At 32.1% G+C, this 19,024-nt stretch overlaps 1 protein-coding gene across 4 annotated transcripts in view; it reads right to left on the reverse strand.

The window, feature by feature from the left end:
- Positions 1-13,213: 13,213 nt before the first annotated feature.
- Positions 13,214-19,024, reverse strand: part of LOC127700213 (cyclin-dependent kinase 17-like) — a 91,452-nt gene continuing 85,641 nt past the window's right edge. For all 4 annotated transcript variants that reach the window (XM_052203650.1, XM_052203644.1, XM_052203637.1 and 1 more), the window contains one exon: positions 13,214-18,314. In XM_052203650.1, the coding sequence (XP_052059610.1) occupies positions 18,283-18,314 (32 nt within the window). In that variant the 3' untranslated portion in view covers positions 13,214-18,282. The remainder of the gene's footprint in view (positions 18,315-19,024) is intronic.

Raw genomic sequence — 19,024 nt, forward strand, 5'->3', positions numbered from 1 at the left:
GGCCACGTTATTACCGGAGACCTCAACATTGTCAATAACACTTCCCTGCGAAATTTGTTATCCAAAGGTCCGAAATATCGCGAGCCTAAATCCATCAATTGGAAATACAACTTCAAAATACTGATGGATTCAGTCGAGGATTATGCCAGGCAATGGGCTAAACGCGAGAAAGAAGACGTAGATACTCTTTCCGAATGGATTAAGGCTGTGAGGTCGTTGATACAAATCCGAATTAAGAAACTAAATGGGCATATCAATACCCACGCTACATCAATTTTTAAAGACCTAAATGTTGCAAAACACTTGTCCTACCTCCATGACAAATATGTTGTTGTCCCCGCAGATAAAGCCCCAAACAACATCGTTTTTGTGTGTAAATATCATTACATAAACTGCTTGATAAATGAATTAGGTATTGACAATTTACTTGGAAACTCAACATATACCCTCACGACACTTACCAAAGAGGAAATCCTAGATAATCATAGGTCTGTTCTATGTTCCTTTGGAATTTCAACCAAAGACGAAGAACTGGATCTTCCATCACTGTATTGGATACCTAAACTACATAAGTGTCCTTACAAACAACGGTATATTGCTGGGTCTTCCAAGTGCTCAACGAAACCTCTTTCTAAATTATTAACATCTATGTTATCAGCAATCAAAGCCGGGCTCCAAAGTTATTGTGAAACTGCCTATTCTAAAGGTGGCGTGAATCAGATGTGGATACTAAAAAATTCCAAAGATCTTTTAGAGTACATACAATCTAAGACTCTCTCATCTTGCAATAGTATTAAAACATTTGACTTTTCTACACTTTACACAAGTATTCCCCATTCCAAACTAAAAGACAAATTGAAAGAGTTGGTATTACTTTGTTTCATTAAAAAGAATGGCGAACGTAGATACAAGTATCTTGTCTTAGGGAGGGATAAATCCTACTTTGTAAAGAATCACTCTGATTCAAACAAAAAATTCTCTGAAACTGACATTATCAAGATGTTTGATTTCTTGATTGACAACATATTTGTTACGTTTGGAGGACGTGTTTTTCAACAGACTGTCGGAATTCCAATGGGAACCAATTGTGCCCCTCTTCTTGCCGACTTGTTTCTTTATTATTATGAGGCTGACTTCATACAGGAGCTTCTTAGGAAGAGAGATAAGAAGTTAGCAATATCCTTTAACTCTACGTTCCGCTATATAGATGATGTTCTCTCACTAAATAATACAAAATTTGGTGACTATGTTGAACGAATCTATCCCATCGAACTAGAGATAAAGGATACTACAGATACAGTTAAGTCTGCCTCATATCTTGACTTACATCTAGAAATTGACAATGAGGGTCGGTTGAAAACAAAACTTTACAGCTTCCCTATTGTGAACTTTCCATTTCTATGTAGCAACATTCCAGCAGCGCCTGCATACGGAGTATATATCTCCCAATTGATACGATATTCCCAGGCTTGTGTTTCCTATCATGATTTCCTTGATAGAGGATTGCTGCTCACAAGGAAGCTATTAAACCAAGAGTTCCAAATGGTGAAGTTGAAGTCATCCCTTCGTAAATTTTACGGACGCCATCACGAGTTGGTTGACCGTTATGGAATAACCGTTTCACAGATGATATCGGATATGTTCCTTATGTCGTAACTACAATACCCTTCCCTTTTCACGAATGTGACTTACCGAATTAGACTATTTCCCGGATTTGTAATAACATAAGCAGCACGACGGGTGCCACATGTGGAGCAGGATCTGCTTACTCTTCCGGAGCACCTGAGATCACCCCCAGTTTTTGGTGGGGTTCGTGTTGCTTAGTCGTTAGTTTTCTTTGTTGTGTCATCTGTACTATTATTTGTCTGTTTGTCTTTTTATTTTTTGCCATGATGTTGTCAGTTTGTTTTCGATCTATGAGTTTGACTGTCCCTCTGGTATCTTTCGTCCCTCTTTTTTAGCAGAGGACAACTTGAAGTTCCTGTCAAATGGGTTCATGGTATTTAAGACATAACATTAGGAACTTAAAAATATATGAGTATATGATAAATAAATATAACAACACTGCAGTTTAGTATTTATTGTAAAAATTACATGATGGCATCAGTAATGAAAACGTGTTACCTTACAAGATGGAGGCCTGTAATGGTATTTATACGGAAATGTAATAACGTAAGTATGCACTTTTTAGACTGAATGAGAGACTACTTTTTAAGCAGATTTTAGATTAACCAACAAGAAACTGTGAAAACCAAGAGCCTCCAATCAACTAATAGGGTCCTTCTATGAACAGTCAAAATGATCTAAAGGTAGTCTTGCCTGAGGGAGTTCACACCTTAATTTCTAAAATTTTCTTAATTGATCAACCGAAAATTTAAGTTTTTTTATAAATCATATCAGTGGCAAAGAACTGAGCTTATGAAATTCTCATTGGGACCAAAAGTCCACCAGCAGTGGTATTGTAGACGAAACGCGCGTTTGGCATAACCAATTGTAAGCCTGGTATCTATGATGAGTTTTTTTTATCGAAATAGTGCCAACGAATGATAAAAAAAATCATAAGAGGTTCCGCGGAACCCTGTGTCTCACCTTGATTGCTGCTGTCAGTGTAAAAGTGTAATGTTGACATAAAAAGTGAGTCCATTTATCAGTAAAATACAGAATTTAAAAAAAAAATCAAACTTTTTTCTTTAGATACTATTTCATAGTCTAGAAAAAGAGAGTCGAAAGATAACAAAGGGACATTCAAACTCATAAGTCAAAAATAAACTGATAACGTTAACGCCATGGCTAAAAAAGAAATAGACAAACAGACAAACAACAGTACACAAAACACAACACAAAAAAAAGAAAAAAAAAACACGAACCCCACCAAAAACTGGGGGTGATCTCAGGTGCTCCGGAAGGGTAAGCACATCCTGCTCCACATGTGGCACCCGCCGTGTTGCTCATGTAAGTACAAACCCGGTAATAAGTCTAATTCGGTAGGTCACATTCTGAGAAAAAGGGACGGGGTTGTAGTTATGACAATTGGAACATATCCACTGTCATCTGTGAAACGGATATTCTCTAACGGTCAATCAACTCGTGATGGCGTCCGTAAAATTTACGAAGGGATGATTTTAACTTCATCACTTGGTAGCTTCTATCCAAGTTTCATAATCAATACAGGTTTACAAATTCATTATGTGAAAAGAGTTTAATACCAGACCGTGTGTAAATATTAACTTTAAAAACCAAGTCCATCTATCAGATAAATACTGAAATGACAAAAAATATATTTTCAAAAGTTTGCTTCGGACATTATTTCTTAATCATAAAAAAGCTTCTGCCAAACTTTCATAAAATTCAATGAATGTTTGATAAAGTAATTGATGTGTAACAAACTTTAACCCCAGATTGTATCTATTTGTTAAATTAAATCAAAGCGCGAAAGCGCTGTAAAGGCAGTTAATTACAGGTTGTGTGTATTTTTAGTCCAGTTATATCATTATCTTGCATAGTACATTGTACTTATCAGAGGTGGCTTTCAGTATTTAAGATTTAGAGTTCTCTAATGATATTGAACAAGTTTTATGAATGTCATATTCTGAGCACTATATGAAGGCGATTGTTCTCACTTGTTTATGAACTAGTGCATTATGTCCAGTTTGTACCTTTTTTATCTATGTTTATAGTCAAATACTGTTTAAAATAGTTTGGCATTTTCTTTTAAGTAATAAGTAAATGTTATCAACTGAATTTTATTCAACTTTGCAAATGTGGTTTGTTACTGGTAAGTACAATGTATGGATGATAGTTGTTTCATTGGCAATCATAACACATCTCCTTATTTATATAATGATCTATATTCAACGACCTCAGGTACAAAAAAAATGTATGTAACTAAACTATGATGGGAAACCTTTGACTTCTTTCTTTAATATAAACTTTTGATTTGGTACCATAGAACTATGTAGAATAAATGTACATTGCAACATGTCAACTCTTTCAATGACAATACTTTTTTTAGAAACTATAACTCCAAGCAAAATTATATTTCCAAGTATAAAGTAATTTATGAATGAAACAAGAGTGCACACGCTGAAATGTCTCGCCTTCTTTACTAATCATTGATATTATGTTGATAGTCCTAAATATAAAGCTTTATTACAACTGTCACATAAACTCAACATTAACCAAGTAAACTAAACATTGACCAATGAACCAAGAAAATGAGGTCAAGGTCAGATGAACCATGCTAGGCAGGCATGTACAGCTAACAATTCTTCCATACAACAAATATAGTTGACCTATTGCTTATAGTTTAAGAAAAACAGACCAAAACACAAAAACTTAAAACTGAGCAATGAACCTTGAAAATGAGGTCAAGGTAAAAAAAAACCTGCGTGACTGACATATAGATCATAAAATATTTCCATACACCAAATATAGTTGAACTATTGCATATAGTATTAGAAAAAAAGACAAAACTCAAAAACTTAACTTTGACCACTGAACCGTGTAAATGAGGTCAAGGTCAGATGACACCTGCCAGCTAGACATGTACACCTTACAATCATTCCATACACCAAATATAGTAGACCTATTGCATACAGTATCACAAAAACAGACCAAAACACAAAAACTTAACTATAACCACTGAACCATGAAAATGAGGTCAAGATCAGATGACACCTGCCAGTTGGACATGTACACCTTACAGTCCTTCCATACACCGAATATACTAGACCTATTGCTTATAGTATCTGAGATATGGACTTGACCACCAAAACTTAACCTTGTTCACTGATCCATGAAATGAGGTAGAGGTCAAGTGAAAACTGTCTGACGGGCATGAGGACCTTGCAAGGTGTGCACATACCAAATATACTTATCCTATTACTTATAATAAGAGAGAATTCAACATTACAAAAAATCTTAACTTTTTTTTCAAGTAGTCACTGAACCATGAAAATGAGGTCAAGGACATTGGACATGTGACTGACGGAAACTTCGTAACATGAGGCATCCATATACAAAGTATGAAGCATCCAGACCTTCCACCTTCTAAAATATAAAGCTTTTAAGAAGTTAGCTAACACTGCCGCCGGATCACTATCCCTATGTCAAGCTTTCTGCGACAAAAGTCGCAGGCTCGACAAAAAGGAGTTCTTAATTAAGTAATAAACTGATTCGCTGAGCGCAGCTGGATACACCCACAGAGGACCAACCCTGAACAATTGGGGCAAAAATGGACACAATATTCAAGCTTGATACAGGTCTGAATTTGGATTGTAATTAAATATTTGACATATTATAGTTTCTGAATAAATGTAGTCAAAGAACTTGAAATCGGTTATATGAATTGAATTTATATTCAATTAAAGATTTCTTGCTGTTGTGCAATACACTGTGCTGTTGCGCAATACTTAATAAATCTGTTGCCAGACTATAAACAAATAAAGTTCAATTTCTTCTCAATGTCATATTTGAAATTTATGAAAATCAATAGGGAGATTACATCAATAGCTATAAATAATTCACCAAAGTTTCATGCGAACTGCTTAAAGCATTTTTGAGTTGTTGTCCAAAAACTGGAAAATCCCCCCCTTTTTAATGAATAAAACCCCATAACTCAGAAATGTAAAATCTAAAATTTATAAAATTCTAAAGGGAGCTTACGGATTGATAATTTAGTCTTAGATGCAAGATTTTTTTATCAGTTGTTTGTGGCTTTGAACTAGCTGTCAGTAAATGCGAGTACTCTCAGATCTGTACTTAGTGTCTTTTTGTTGTTTGGATGTACAACTACCTGGCCACGTCCACTTGTATTTGTATTTATCCATCTGATGAGTTAAGCCTCTTTCGACTGATTTTTATAGTTCGCTCTTATATTGTACTGTTACACCACTGTCCCAGGTTAGGGGGTGGGTTGGGATCCCGCGAACATGTTTAACCCCGCCACATTCTGTATGTAAATGTATGTGCCTGTCCCAAGTCAGGAGCTTGTAATTCAGTGGTTGTCGTTTGTTTATGTGTTGCATATTTGTTATTCGTTCATTTTTTGTACATAAATGAGGCCTTTAGTTTTCTTGTTTGAATTGTTTTACATTGTCATTTCGGGGCCTTTTATAGCTCACTGTGCGGTATGTGCTTTGCTCATTGTTGAAGGCCGTACTGTGACCTATACAGCTGTTAATTTCTGTGTCATTTGGTCTCTTGTGGAGAGTTGTCTCATTGGCAATCATACCACATCTTCTTTTTTATATTTACATCAACAGATATAAACAATTCACCATAGTCAAGGTGAGACAAAAAACTTAGTTGTAAGATCTCTGAAATTTTTTACACGGTACAAGTTATTCTAATTGTTGGAGATTGTATGGTGACAGTAACACCTGTAACTGCTTAACCCATTTCTTATGCACTTGGGTTCGATAAACTCACTGAATATCATACCACATCTCCTTATTTTTATATGCATTACAATTTACATGTGCATGTAATTGTAAATAATATTTATATATATATATCAGAACAAACTTCATTGCGTCACTTTTATTTATGCATCCTTTGGCACAATACAAGTTCTAAAATTACACAACATAAAACAACTAAATGTTATTTCAGATGAAAGTTTTGTTTCAGTTCCATTCATAGGATTTATTAGAATTTTGTATGTTTTGCCAAGTCCAATAATTAGCTCTATGTGCACGTGTTAATTGGAGACTTTTCTATCCCGTATAAGAGTTTTGGAACTAATTCTGTTTCTTTTTTTGAAAAAAGTGAGCAAACAAATCTTGCACATTTAAACCTTTGTCTGCCATCACACTGTCACCTGGATCACATAATTGAACTATTCTACATCTTTCAACTATTTCACAGTCACTGGTACAACCAACATATGCATTAGAGACATAGTTGACTAAACCACCAGGTGTCGAACATACAAGTATTTTCAGTGTTTCTGTTTTTATATGATGAAAAGGTTGCCTGAGCTCTAGGAGCTTTAGGTTTTATCACGGGATATTCTGTGCTGTCAATAATAATCCAAGTTGTAGGAAACTTTAATTTGAAGTTGGATGGCGAAAAATACCTGACTAAACCACTAAATGGCCAAGTGTTAGCCTCACGCCACTGTTTAGACATAAAAACAATCCATGTTTACACAATATTCTTAACACTAGTTTCAATCTAGAATCTAGACAGTTCAAAGTTGGTTGTATAATGCATCAATTTCATCAAAGTCATAAAAAAACTGATTTTCAAATGACACCCTATCAATTTGAAAATATATGTATCTCAAACAATGTGCTGTTGGACCAAGTGTGGTCAAAACAAATAAAAATTTAGTATACAACTCTAAACCGGTATAAAAATGCATGGCTGTGTCACGTGTCTTCATTTCAAAATTCTCTGCTGAAAATATAGGCATTGATGGTGTTTGCGTAATTCCATCTGTGAAGCTCAACATTAGCTCGGCAGTTGGTGGTGGACAGTCATAAATCCTGTCTGCAGTATGAATTACTTCTTCAGGAAAACCAACTTTACAATCAAAACTTTCCTCTAGATTTCTACTACAATATTCATCAAGTTTAGTTCTTTTGTTTTCACAGGAAACTGCCCTGATTTTTCTTTTTGCGGACGATTCAGTCTCTTGCTTGGTCCAGGAAAATAGGCTGGGATTGGCAGTAGACTTAAGTCTCTGTATGGTGGGTTTGTGCCCTGAAAAAGGTTATAAAACATTAGTTTTTTGATAATTAAATGAACTTCCATTAGCAATGCATACTTTGTATGGAAGCAAGTTAACTCGTACCATTGTAAACTCGTACCACGTAAACTCGTACCAACGTAAACTCGTACCACTGGGAAGTCGTACCAATCAGAACTCGTACCACTGCAAACTCGTACCATTAAAAATATATTCAAAAATACGAAAGTTTTATGATTTTTTTTTTGGTAAACTAAATAAAAAAAGTTGAATTACTTGAATTTTATACTAGATTTAAATGAAAACTTAGACAAAAATACGAATGTTTTATGATTATTTATTTTTTAAGCTTTATACAAAAAATTAAAATATCTTTGAAATTTATACCAGATTTTAATGAAAACTTAGACAAAAATATGAATGTAATTTCTTAATTACCATGCTAATAAATATATTAAATTCCTTTGATTGTGTGATTATTGGTTGATTATTAACTAATCAACTTGGTTTTTTTTATCTTTAACTAATCAACTTGTATAATCATATAAGCATGGTCATATTCTGCTGAAATGTGCTGAATATTGTATAAAAATAAATTTCATACTTTCTAACTGTTGGTCATAAACAATTTTAAACCTTTAAAACACAATCAATAAATTCTTTCATTAAATAAAATTCCTTTTAGAAACAATAGAAAAATACCCAAATCTTTTCAATGTTACTGATTTGGAATGATTAAAAATTAAATCAAATAGTTGTCAGTAAAAGTTTAAAAAAGAGTCTATTCAAGGGAGACAACAAAGCCAATCTGCCACGGTTTTCTCTATCCAATTGGACAAGGAAAATTAGCTACAAATTGGCTATTGTAATTTCAAATTATATACATTTTACAGACTTAAGAGGTATTGAGTGAAATTAAAGTATATATTCATCAATAAACACCATTTGAATGCATTTAAATAAGTTGGTACGAGTTTACAATGGTATGAATTTACCATGGTACGAGTTAGCAGTGGTACGAGTTTGCATTGGAACGAGTTTTTGTTTAGTGGTACGAGTTGACATTGGTACGAGTTTACAATGGTACGAGATAACTATAATTCCTTTGTACTCGTAACCTGGCAAAATATAAACTAGATTTATTCATTACAATCTGGATAAAACTATGTTAGCCTGATTCAATGTACATCAAAATGTATGTTATGTAAATCCAAAGGACAAACAATGAGAGACGTATGCAACAAACATACATTGTTTGTACCTAAATAACTATAATATAGATGAGAGCATGTCATTGTTTTGTTCCTGTTAACATTGCCATTGATATTTTTCAAGAAAGTCTATGAGGCATAGCTTATGCATTCCTGTCATTACTACATAAGCATAATTACTGCTAAAATAATTCTCAGTATGATATACCTCTTGTAAGAAATCATTATAATTGTAGCACGCACCAAAAAATCTCAAACAGATCACATTGAATCGTAATCCAAAAAATTATGACGTCTTGAATTAACCACCCCCTTTTATTCTAAAACGATAATCGCGGTTGTAAACAGACTTTGGTTTATTCGCATGGCGATTACATATATAACTATATATTTTAAAAAGAAAATAGAGTTTTACCATGAATAGTTTTCTGCACGTAGTCTTTTTCAGTAAAATGTGCCTTGCAAACAACAGCTGATTGAGATGGACTCCGCGTGCACGATTTCATCGTGTTCTCGTCCAATCTTCGTATGGGCCATGGCGTTGATCCAACTTTTCCTTCTTTTTAAGTCATTTGGAAATGCATGTCCTGAATCCGGAAGTTGAAGTACAGGATCGGCTACCACGGCGCCACCTATTCAGGAACGATAATTTGCTACTTTATATAACTGCGAAATAACAATAACGTTAGACGGGTTCGCGTGCATAAACAGAAATGCGCTTTAAATTGTATAATATAATTCATGTTCAGTCGACCTTTAATTATTATATCAACGACTGAAATGATTTATAAACATCTAGATTGCAGATAACACTCGAAATTAACCCGACCTCTTTCCACAAGGAGTTCAAATAATTCTAGTTTGTCAATCGGTTGACTGCTTATAATGTAAAATACAAATATATCAAAAGTTTTTAAAACTAACAAAACACAATGATCGTTTCTCTATTTCCCAATGTAAATGAAATGAGACAAAAAACATTTTATACCACAATAAGAAGAGGAGAGAATCAACATTTTCCGGATCTACTTGGAGCTAAATGACCCCCCACGTAGATAAGTTGGATATCGCGGAAAGAAATATTAACACGGCAGCTAGAAAGGCATTAAAGCACTGCCTTTAAAAAATGAAGTCCATTTACCAGTTAAATACGGAAAAATGAAAATAAATATTTTCAAAATTTTGCTCTGAATACTGTATTTTGGTCAGTAACCAGGGCAAAATTTGAAAATATTTACTTTTTGAATTTTTCCTTATCTACTGATAAATGGACTTAGTTTTTTTTACAGTTATCAAGTAAATACAGTCTGAGGTTTAAGTTTTTCAATCATCAATAACTTTGTCAAAACGTCATGGAATTTTAGGAAATTTGGACAGAAGCTTGTTTATAATCAAAAGACAGTATCCAGAGCAAAATTTGGAAAATATTTATTTTCATTTTCCCTTATTTTACTGATAAATGGACTTAGTTTGTTTACAGTTAAAATTCGGATTTAGTCTTAGGTTAAAGTTGTTCAGTGAGTCATCAATAACTTTGTCAAACCTTCATGGAATTTTAGGAAATTTGGACAGAAGCTTAGTTAAGGCTTTCGTTCTAAACAAGCTCCTGTCCAAATTTCTTTATATCATGAGAACTTCATATAGATTCCGTAGTCTACAAACCATGCAAATAAGATAGAAGACAACTCACATGACATACTTCAAACTTAAGAATATAAGGCAAATACACATAGGTCATCTTTTCCACCTTTTTGATATTTATTATTTTATTTGGTAGTACTTTTTAACATCTCTAATACTGCTGAAATAACATCTGATTCAAAAATTTAATAACACTTTTAGATATTTAGATGATATATTGGCCCTTAATAATGAGGACTTCAGTATGTACACTAAAGAGATTTATCCTGCCGAACTGACTTTAAATAAAGCTAATACTAACAATCCATTTCCTGGATCTTGATATCTATATCTTTAACAGGAAGCTTAATACCAAAATTTATGACAAAAGAGATGATTTTTCATTTCCTATTGTTAATTATCCATTTTTAGACGGTGACGTTCTCTTGTCACCATCTTATGGTGTTCATATATCTCAACTTGTTCGATTCGCTCGTGTATGTAACAACGTATTTGATTTCAACGAAAGAAATCTCTGTATTACTGAAAAATTATTACACCAGGGTTTTTGATATCACAAACTAGTCAAAACATTTACTAAATTTTATCATCGGTACAAGGACATCATTCGTAAATATAAATCAACATGCAGACATCTTATACGTTCAGGTATTTCACATCCAATATTTGATGGTAATATTCTTTACAAAGCACAAAAATGTCGGCATTCACCTCAAAAGCTAACCAAACCTTTAAACAGACTTATTCGGAAGGGTAATAGTTACGATACTGTTGTCAGATCATTAAGGATTGCATATTGTGGTATTAATATTGATTCACTCATAGGGTCTTTGCATCGGAAATAAACACATTTATTCTAAAACCAGTTATTGGCATGATACGGGTTATGTTCTTCTCATTTATGTTATGATGGTATGATACTAAACCCCTAACGGGAGGGATTGTACCTGATTTTCATATGATAAAGACATAATCTTTCAATCAGTTTAGTTGAGGTCTAGAGCTGGCATGTCGGTAACTGCTAGTAGTCCTTTGTTAATTTATGTATCATTGTCATTTTGCTTAGTTTCTTTTGTTACCTATTCTGACATCGGACTCAGACTTCCTTTAAACTGAGTTTTACTGTACGTATTGCTATGTGTCTCTTTATTCTACACTGGCTTGAGGTATAGGGGGAGGGTTGAGATCTCACAAAACATGTTTAACCCCGCTGCATTTTTGCGCCTGTCCCAAGTCAGGAGCCTCTGGCCTTTGTTAGTCTTAAGCTTGTATGTTTTTTTAATTTTAGTTCCTTTATATGTTTTGGAGTTTAGTGTGACGTCCAGTTTCACTGAACTAGTACACAATTTTATTTAGGGGCCAGCTGAGGACCACCTCCGTGTGCAGGATTTTCTCGCTGCGTTGAAGACCCATTGGAGGCCTTCGGCTGTTATCTGCTCTTTGGTCGGATTGTTGTCTCTTTGACATATTCCCCATTTCCATCCTCAATTTTATTATTGTTCCATCTTCAGTGAGATTTGAGATAGGCAAACAATATTGTTTGCTAGCTATAATGGGAATGAAAGACTGAAGGTATTGTATAACTGATGATCATTTTGTGACAGAAATCAAATAAAATAAACGGTAAAACTGAAGTCATTCTTATAATTGATTCAATTTGTTTTTACTTTAAACCATATAATTTTATGAGTTTCATAAAACATGATTGCTTCGTTACAATGAATTATTTCTCTTAATATGCAATTCATTTTAAAATGGTATTCTTTGAAGCATTGTATTAACTTTACCCAAACAACATATGGTCCTTTAATAATGATATGATCATTTCCGTGCATACAATACATTTCTGGACCAACCTTCAGACGGGTGCCACATGTGGAGCAGGATCTGCTTACCCTTCTGGAGCACCTGCTATCACCCCCAGTTTTTGGTGGGTTTTTTTTGTTTCTGAGTCTTTAGTTTTCTATGTTGTGTTTTGTGTACTGTTGTTTATTTGTCTTTTTTTTTCTTATTTTAGCCATGACTTTGTCAATTTTTTTTAGACTTGTGAGTTTGAATGTCCCTTTGGTATCTTTCACCTCTCCTCATCAAATTGCTCAACACAAAAAAATTTGTAAAAGCCAAAAATATAAAATATTAAACAGACACAATGTTTGTTGTACCAATACATGTAGCAATTCAGGTTCTAAATGTGCAGTAAAACTTTTGTCTGAGACCGCACTCAGCTCTATATTATGAACTTTGGTAAGATAAAAGTTTCTCACTGACTAATCATGGACAATCATAATGTCATGAAAGCAGGATCAATGACGTCTTGTATGTATGAAATTGTTTTCAATACAATGGAATTCTATGTCACTGTCAGACTCAGACAAGTGAGAGCTTTAGCTAGCTATAAAACCAGGTTTAATCCACCATTTTCTACATAAGGAAATGCCTGTACCGCGTAAGGAATATGACAGTTGTTTTCCATTTGTTTGATGTGCTTGAGCTTTTGATTTTGCCATGTGATAAAGGACTTTCCATTTTGAATTTTCCTTGGAGTTCGGTCCTTTTGTTATTTTACTTTTTAGTACAGGATAACTTGAAGTTCGGTTCATGGTATTTACAACATAACTTTAAGACATAAAAATATGATATGAGTATATGATAAATAAATGTTACAACATTGCAGTTTAGCATTTATTGTAAAAATGACATGATGGCATCAGTAATGAAAACGTGTTACTTTGTTACAAAATGGAGGCATGATATGGTATTTATACAGACATTGTAACTGCTATATGTGCATCACATCGAAGGACAAATACACATTTACATACAACAGATAGACAGATAGAATATCGATGGTTTATCATCAAAATGACCAGATACAAACTGCTCATTTTTTTATACAGTTGAATAAATTTATATGGTTTGGAAAAAGTTCATTTTTTTCATAGAACACCTTAAAAAAGAGGATAAAAAACTGGTAAATAGAAAATTAATCTGGCATGTTAACAGAGCGGGCTGGATTAAGACTTAATTATTTGATGCTTAAAAAACTTTTGCAAGGCATGATTTTATTGAAAAAAAACTCTTTTTGTGAATTCTAATTTTGAAAAATAATTGATATTGTACTTTAATAAAAACATCGCCCAGTAAAAAATATTCTTATCTTTAAATAAAAAAAGAAATCTGAAAATTATTTTGCCTTGTATGCATTCAAATCAAGCCATGCACAATTTTCTCAATATTTATCCAGATTTATTTTACAAAATTTTACTTTGATATGAGGTGAAAAAAAAATTGAATAAGAGTTGTAAAAAATTGACAGTGTCTTTTTTTTATATCTTACATGCAAGAGTTATCATAAAAGCCGAACTATTTGGTATCAACAGATTATGATGTGATTTATATGTTATGTGAATACAAATGTGATGTTATGGCTTGCATGCATGTCAGAAACTACAAAATGGTATAATTAACACAAATAGAGGGAGGGGATATAGTTGAGTGTCAAAATAAACTTAAGAAGTTTTCTTGTTAAATGTTTAGGTACATTTTGGTGTATACCCATCGTTCTTTTAGTGAGCCATTTTAAAGAAAAACAAATGTAGTAGTCATGAAATAAATGATTTTTTTCGTTTTTCATTTGTGTAACCACAAATTAGCCAAAATATTTTGATTTTAAAACATATAATATTTTTAATATAAACTGAAATCAACAAGTATTTTAGAAATCGTCTGTATTGTCTGAGGTGTAAATTTAATACACATTTAATTAAGTACACTGACTGATTACTGAAATTAGAAGATCAATTACACTAAATATTTCCAGTAAAACTGTATGGATTGTGTCAATCATAACAAACTGTAACTCTAGACTGTCATACTATACAACTGAAATGACCATATCATTATTTTTATACAAAAATTTATTTGCAACTTTGTTGCTCTAGGATGGTACTGTATATCCTTTCTCCTTTTGTATACAATTAAATAAATAAAAACAAGTAAACATGTTTCAAACTCTGCCAGAGAGTGTGCATTATAAATAAATCTGCATTCACAACAATCAATCTTTTGAAATATATAATTAGAAAAACAAAATCATTGTTAGCTTAAAAATACCTTTTAATAATGACACATTTAATACTGAATCAGATACTTAATAAACTCTGTACCAGCTTAATAGTAAAATAGAATTATCTTGATAAACGTAATTAAAACTTCAGCACAAAGTTCACTTAACAGACTGCATGTTTAATTCTGGGAAGAATTTCTTTTTTGAATCATACCAATTTGTATTTCTGTAATGTTTTCAAAATTATATATTTTATGTTCAAATTAATATAAAGTCTAAGTAATTCAACTTGTTGAGTACACTAAAATGATAGAATAAACATACTGATAAAAATTTATAAATATGTAGCAATTCAGATAAAAATTCAAATATATTTCTCAAAAGTATTTCTTTATATCATAGGCGGGAGCAAGTTTTAATTGAAGATTTTAACCTAAACCTGAATATGAAAAATTAATTTATATTCGACCAGAATTATAGTTTTTTTTTAGACAATACAGAAAAGGTAAATAACACCAAGTTATATCAAATGGTCTATAAACATGATAAAAGGTCACATTTACAATATACTGAAAAAATAAATTAGTAATACATTTATACACATTCTTTACAAAATTATACAAAGTAGTGGTACAAAATTTCTGGGCTAAAATACAAAATTCTTCTTTCTGTCTAAAAATGATTCCTTTTTTAAATTGTTAGAAAACCTTTTCAATTATTAAGAAAATTAAATATTCATCAGAAAATGTCAAAAAATCATTTCCATTATAGGTTAAGCTACTTTAAAAGATATAACTGGCATATCATTGGTAAGCATATATTTTGTAGACACTTTTAACTTTTCTCAATACAACATTATATGTTTTCTCAGTTATTTTCTTTAAATATTGTGTAACCTTTGAACTATTGAAGTATTATTATGAACATTAAGGCATTGGTAGTATTCAATTAATGCAACCATAAAAAATGAAAAAGAACAAAATTGTCACTGTCTTTAGACCTCAATTTGTGTGAAAAAAAACTTTGCATTTTCGAATACCAGTAATTAAATAATATAAAAAATGTGCTATCAGTGGTTTGGAATCTTGTACAAGAATTAAACAGAAATTTGATCAAGTGTCTTTTTACTTTGGCATCAAAAATTCCATAGACGTTGTGTTTTGATTTGTCTGGAAGACAGTTATCAATAAAATAAACCAAGTTCATTTGATCTGAGTATCCCTAAGCTATCTTGATAACATGGATTAGTGCCAATCAATTGAATTGGTTTAACAAATTTTAGTTTTTCTAAAGAGTTAATTTAATACACAAAATGAGGTAAAAGGAGAATGATGATAGTACAAGCCAGCTTTTTATAGCAAGATCTTTCATATACAAGTTGCAGTGAGATGACCACATATGTACAACATTGACCATGTTGAAAAGATATCATGTACCTGTAATATGGTATAGATACCTTTAATATTTCTTATAGCTAGCGGAATAGTTATATGTACACACACTTTCTTGTTTAGAAACAGCAACTTAATTTTCATGATGTATAACATAATTCTATTGTATTAAGTGAGATCTACATGTGAATGTTATTTATTACTACAAAGTTGTGTTTATACAGTTTTCATAACTTGTTATAATTTCCTAGTAATATCTATATGACGCATGCTATACTATTCATTTATGTTATAATTGTACTGAATACAACCAGGTCCTTAAAATCAATGGAGAAACTGACTGATTTGTTTGCCTATAGCTATCGAGATGAAATAAGAATTTTTTCAGGTTTTATGTTTATTGTCATTGCAATGGTTTTATTGACTTTCAGCATGCACCCCATTCTCTGTGTAAAGCTGTCTATAATCATCCATTGATTGTTCAATCCCAGTTAAAATTACATAGACAGGATCCAGTATAGTAAACTGGATTCTTGTTATCTACTTCTATTGCTGCAGCCAACAATCTTTTAGTGACCAGTTAACAGCAATATCCAATGCCATATGATTATTCACAGTTTACGAAAAAAAATTAAAGCTTTTGTCACTACCTCTTAAAAAATCAATCAAAAAGTTGTCTTTCCCTGCAAATTAAATGCAAGGTTTTCTTGTATATCTCTGTTACTAGTATACAATGCTAGGTTTCCATGTACATCTCAAATCCTAGTATACAATGCTAAATAATGAATCCACTGTATATAACTCCTGAGAGCAAGGTATAAATAGTTACTATTATTCTCCATTGTAAAAAATTATGATCATTGGTGTTATCAAAAGTTTAATATAAACTTTAAAAAAAAAAAGACTATAAAAACATTATTTGTTTTTTCAAAGCACGTCATAGTCCATGCAATATTAGGCTATGTTCTATGCCTTTAAATGTTTTCATTTCATGTCATAATATGCTTGTGTATTATTTCATAATTTGTTGTGTTCTATGTCATTATTTGTTGTGTTACAATTTATGTTACAATCCTACATTACAATACAATGAACAAATACATCACATGGCACAGTAAATATGACCAATGATGAAAAATCGGTGGTTTCTTTTCAATATACACAGATCAAGAAGAATCATAATAATTAATAACAGCCTTTAAAATGTTTGCCTGAGTTAAACAAATTGTTACATGGTCGGATGAAGATGAAGTTCAATATGGCAGCTACCGATTTCTGTCTATTGATAATGATAAGCCAGTCAAATTAGAACCTGGAGAGTTATCTATCTTAATAAAGAAAGCCATTCGAATTCATTTCTTGTGTTTAATACAATTTATTTCTTCAAATTTTCATTCATTATGTAAACTTTCTTAAAGGATAAGAATTGAAAATTTCACTCATGACACCTTTAAATGCAAATTTTATCATCAATCGAGTCGTAACTAGCTTCTCTTTTTCAGCACTTTCAAAATATCTCTTATACTATATGGCTTTATATGATATAATTTTTCTAGAATATTAACAAATCTCTTCACTAATGCAGAAAAATCAAGAACTCCAAAATTATTTTGTTAGAGCTTGTCCGCAATCTTATTTATAAAACGACTGATTCTGTGCATTATTAAAGTAGAATTATTCTAAAGCACTTAAAGCAAAAAAAAAGTTCTGTCATAAAAAATTGCAATTATATGAGAAGCACCAAGCATGATATGTTATTTCATAAAATACAAAAAATATCTACTGTTCAACTTTAAAATATTTTATCTTTTATTGAAAACCAGCATAGCAATCAACATATAATTGCTATCTTTATACATGCTACTTAAAACTGTCAAAGGGGTATTTTTATAAACTAATGTCAACTTGGCTCCTAATAACTTTATTCTAAATATTGATGAAATTCATATGTCTCATATTTGTTTTGACAAAGTAAAAATTTAAAATAAAAATACAAGACCTTGTTATGTTTGAATTTCATTTTTAAGATAACTTAAAAATGAGAGGTAACTAGTAAAAATCGTAATTTCAGCATGCACACACTATTTTTTACTAAAAAATCAATTAACAGCAATTATCATATGTATAGTTTGTCATTCAACAGCACTGTTTTGCACATTAGAAAATTTTGCTTTGATTATCACATGAAATGTATCACATGTCAGTCACATGATCTAATCACATGACATGGATTAAAACAGCAAGCTCATTTAAATACATAATCTAATCATGTCACATGGATCAAAACAGCATACTCTGTCTTCTTATTTTTCCTACAATGACAAGAAATTAATAATAGAATTAATTTATCTCAATTAAGTTTTTTTGAATAACTGTAAACCTGCAACTGTCAGTGGCAGATCCAGGATTTTCCAAAACGGAGTTACATAGGGCCCATTGAAAAAAAGGGGCTAGGCAGTAAAATAATGTACATACTTTTTTTTTTAGTCAAAAGGCCTATGCTCCTTCTGGATCTGTTCCTGACTGTATTGCAAAATAATCCTATACCTAAATATTAGTTCTATATGGATATGGTATATATCACTTACACCTTGAACCCCATACAGTTTATCAAATCGTCATTCATTTTCGATCACATATTTGTTGTGTAGGACTGCACTTATAAATAAGCATTTTTTATTTAACCTCTGGGGGTAAAAGGCAAAGGCACTTTTATTTAAATTTAACCCCTCCATGCATTAAATTTTAATTGATTATTAAATATTATTGTTAAGGCTACCAGTCCAAAATAACCGCCAACCATCAAATTTTAATAAAAGTGCCTTCTGACACCCCCGCCCCCCCCCCCCCCCCCCCCAAATCCCCATTCAATTAATTCTGGAAAACTATATAAGCCCTTAACATTTCCTAAATTTAGAGTCCATAATCTGTTGTAAGTAAAATAAACTGCTTTGCAGAGTGCAGCGGGATACAACCGCAGAGGTCCAACCCTGAATAGTTGGGGCAAAAATGGACACATATT

This window comes from Mytilus californianus, unplaced genomic scaffold, assembly GCF_021869535.1.
Source record: "Mytilus californianus isolate M0D057914Y unplaced genomic scaffold, xbMytCali1.0.p SCAF_1, whole genome shotgun sequence".
NCBI classification, from domain to species: Eukaryota; Metazoa; Mollusca; class Bivalvia; order Mytilida; family Mytilidae; genus Mytilus; species Mytilus californianus.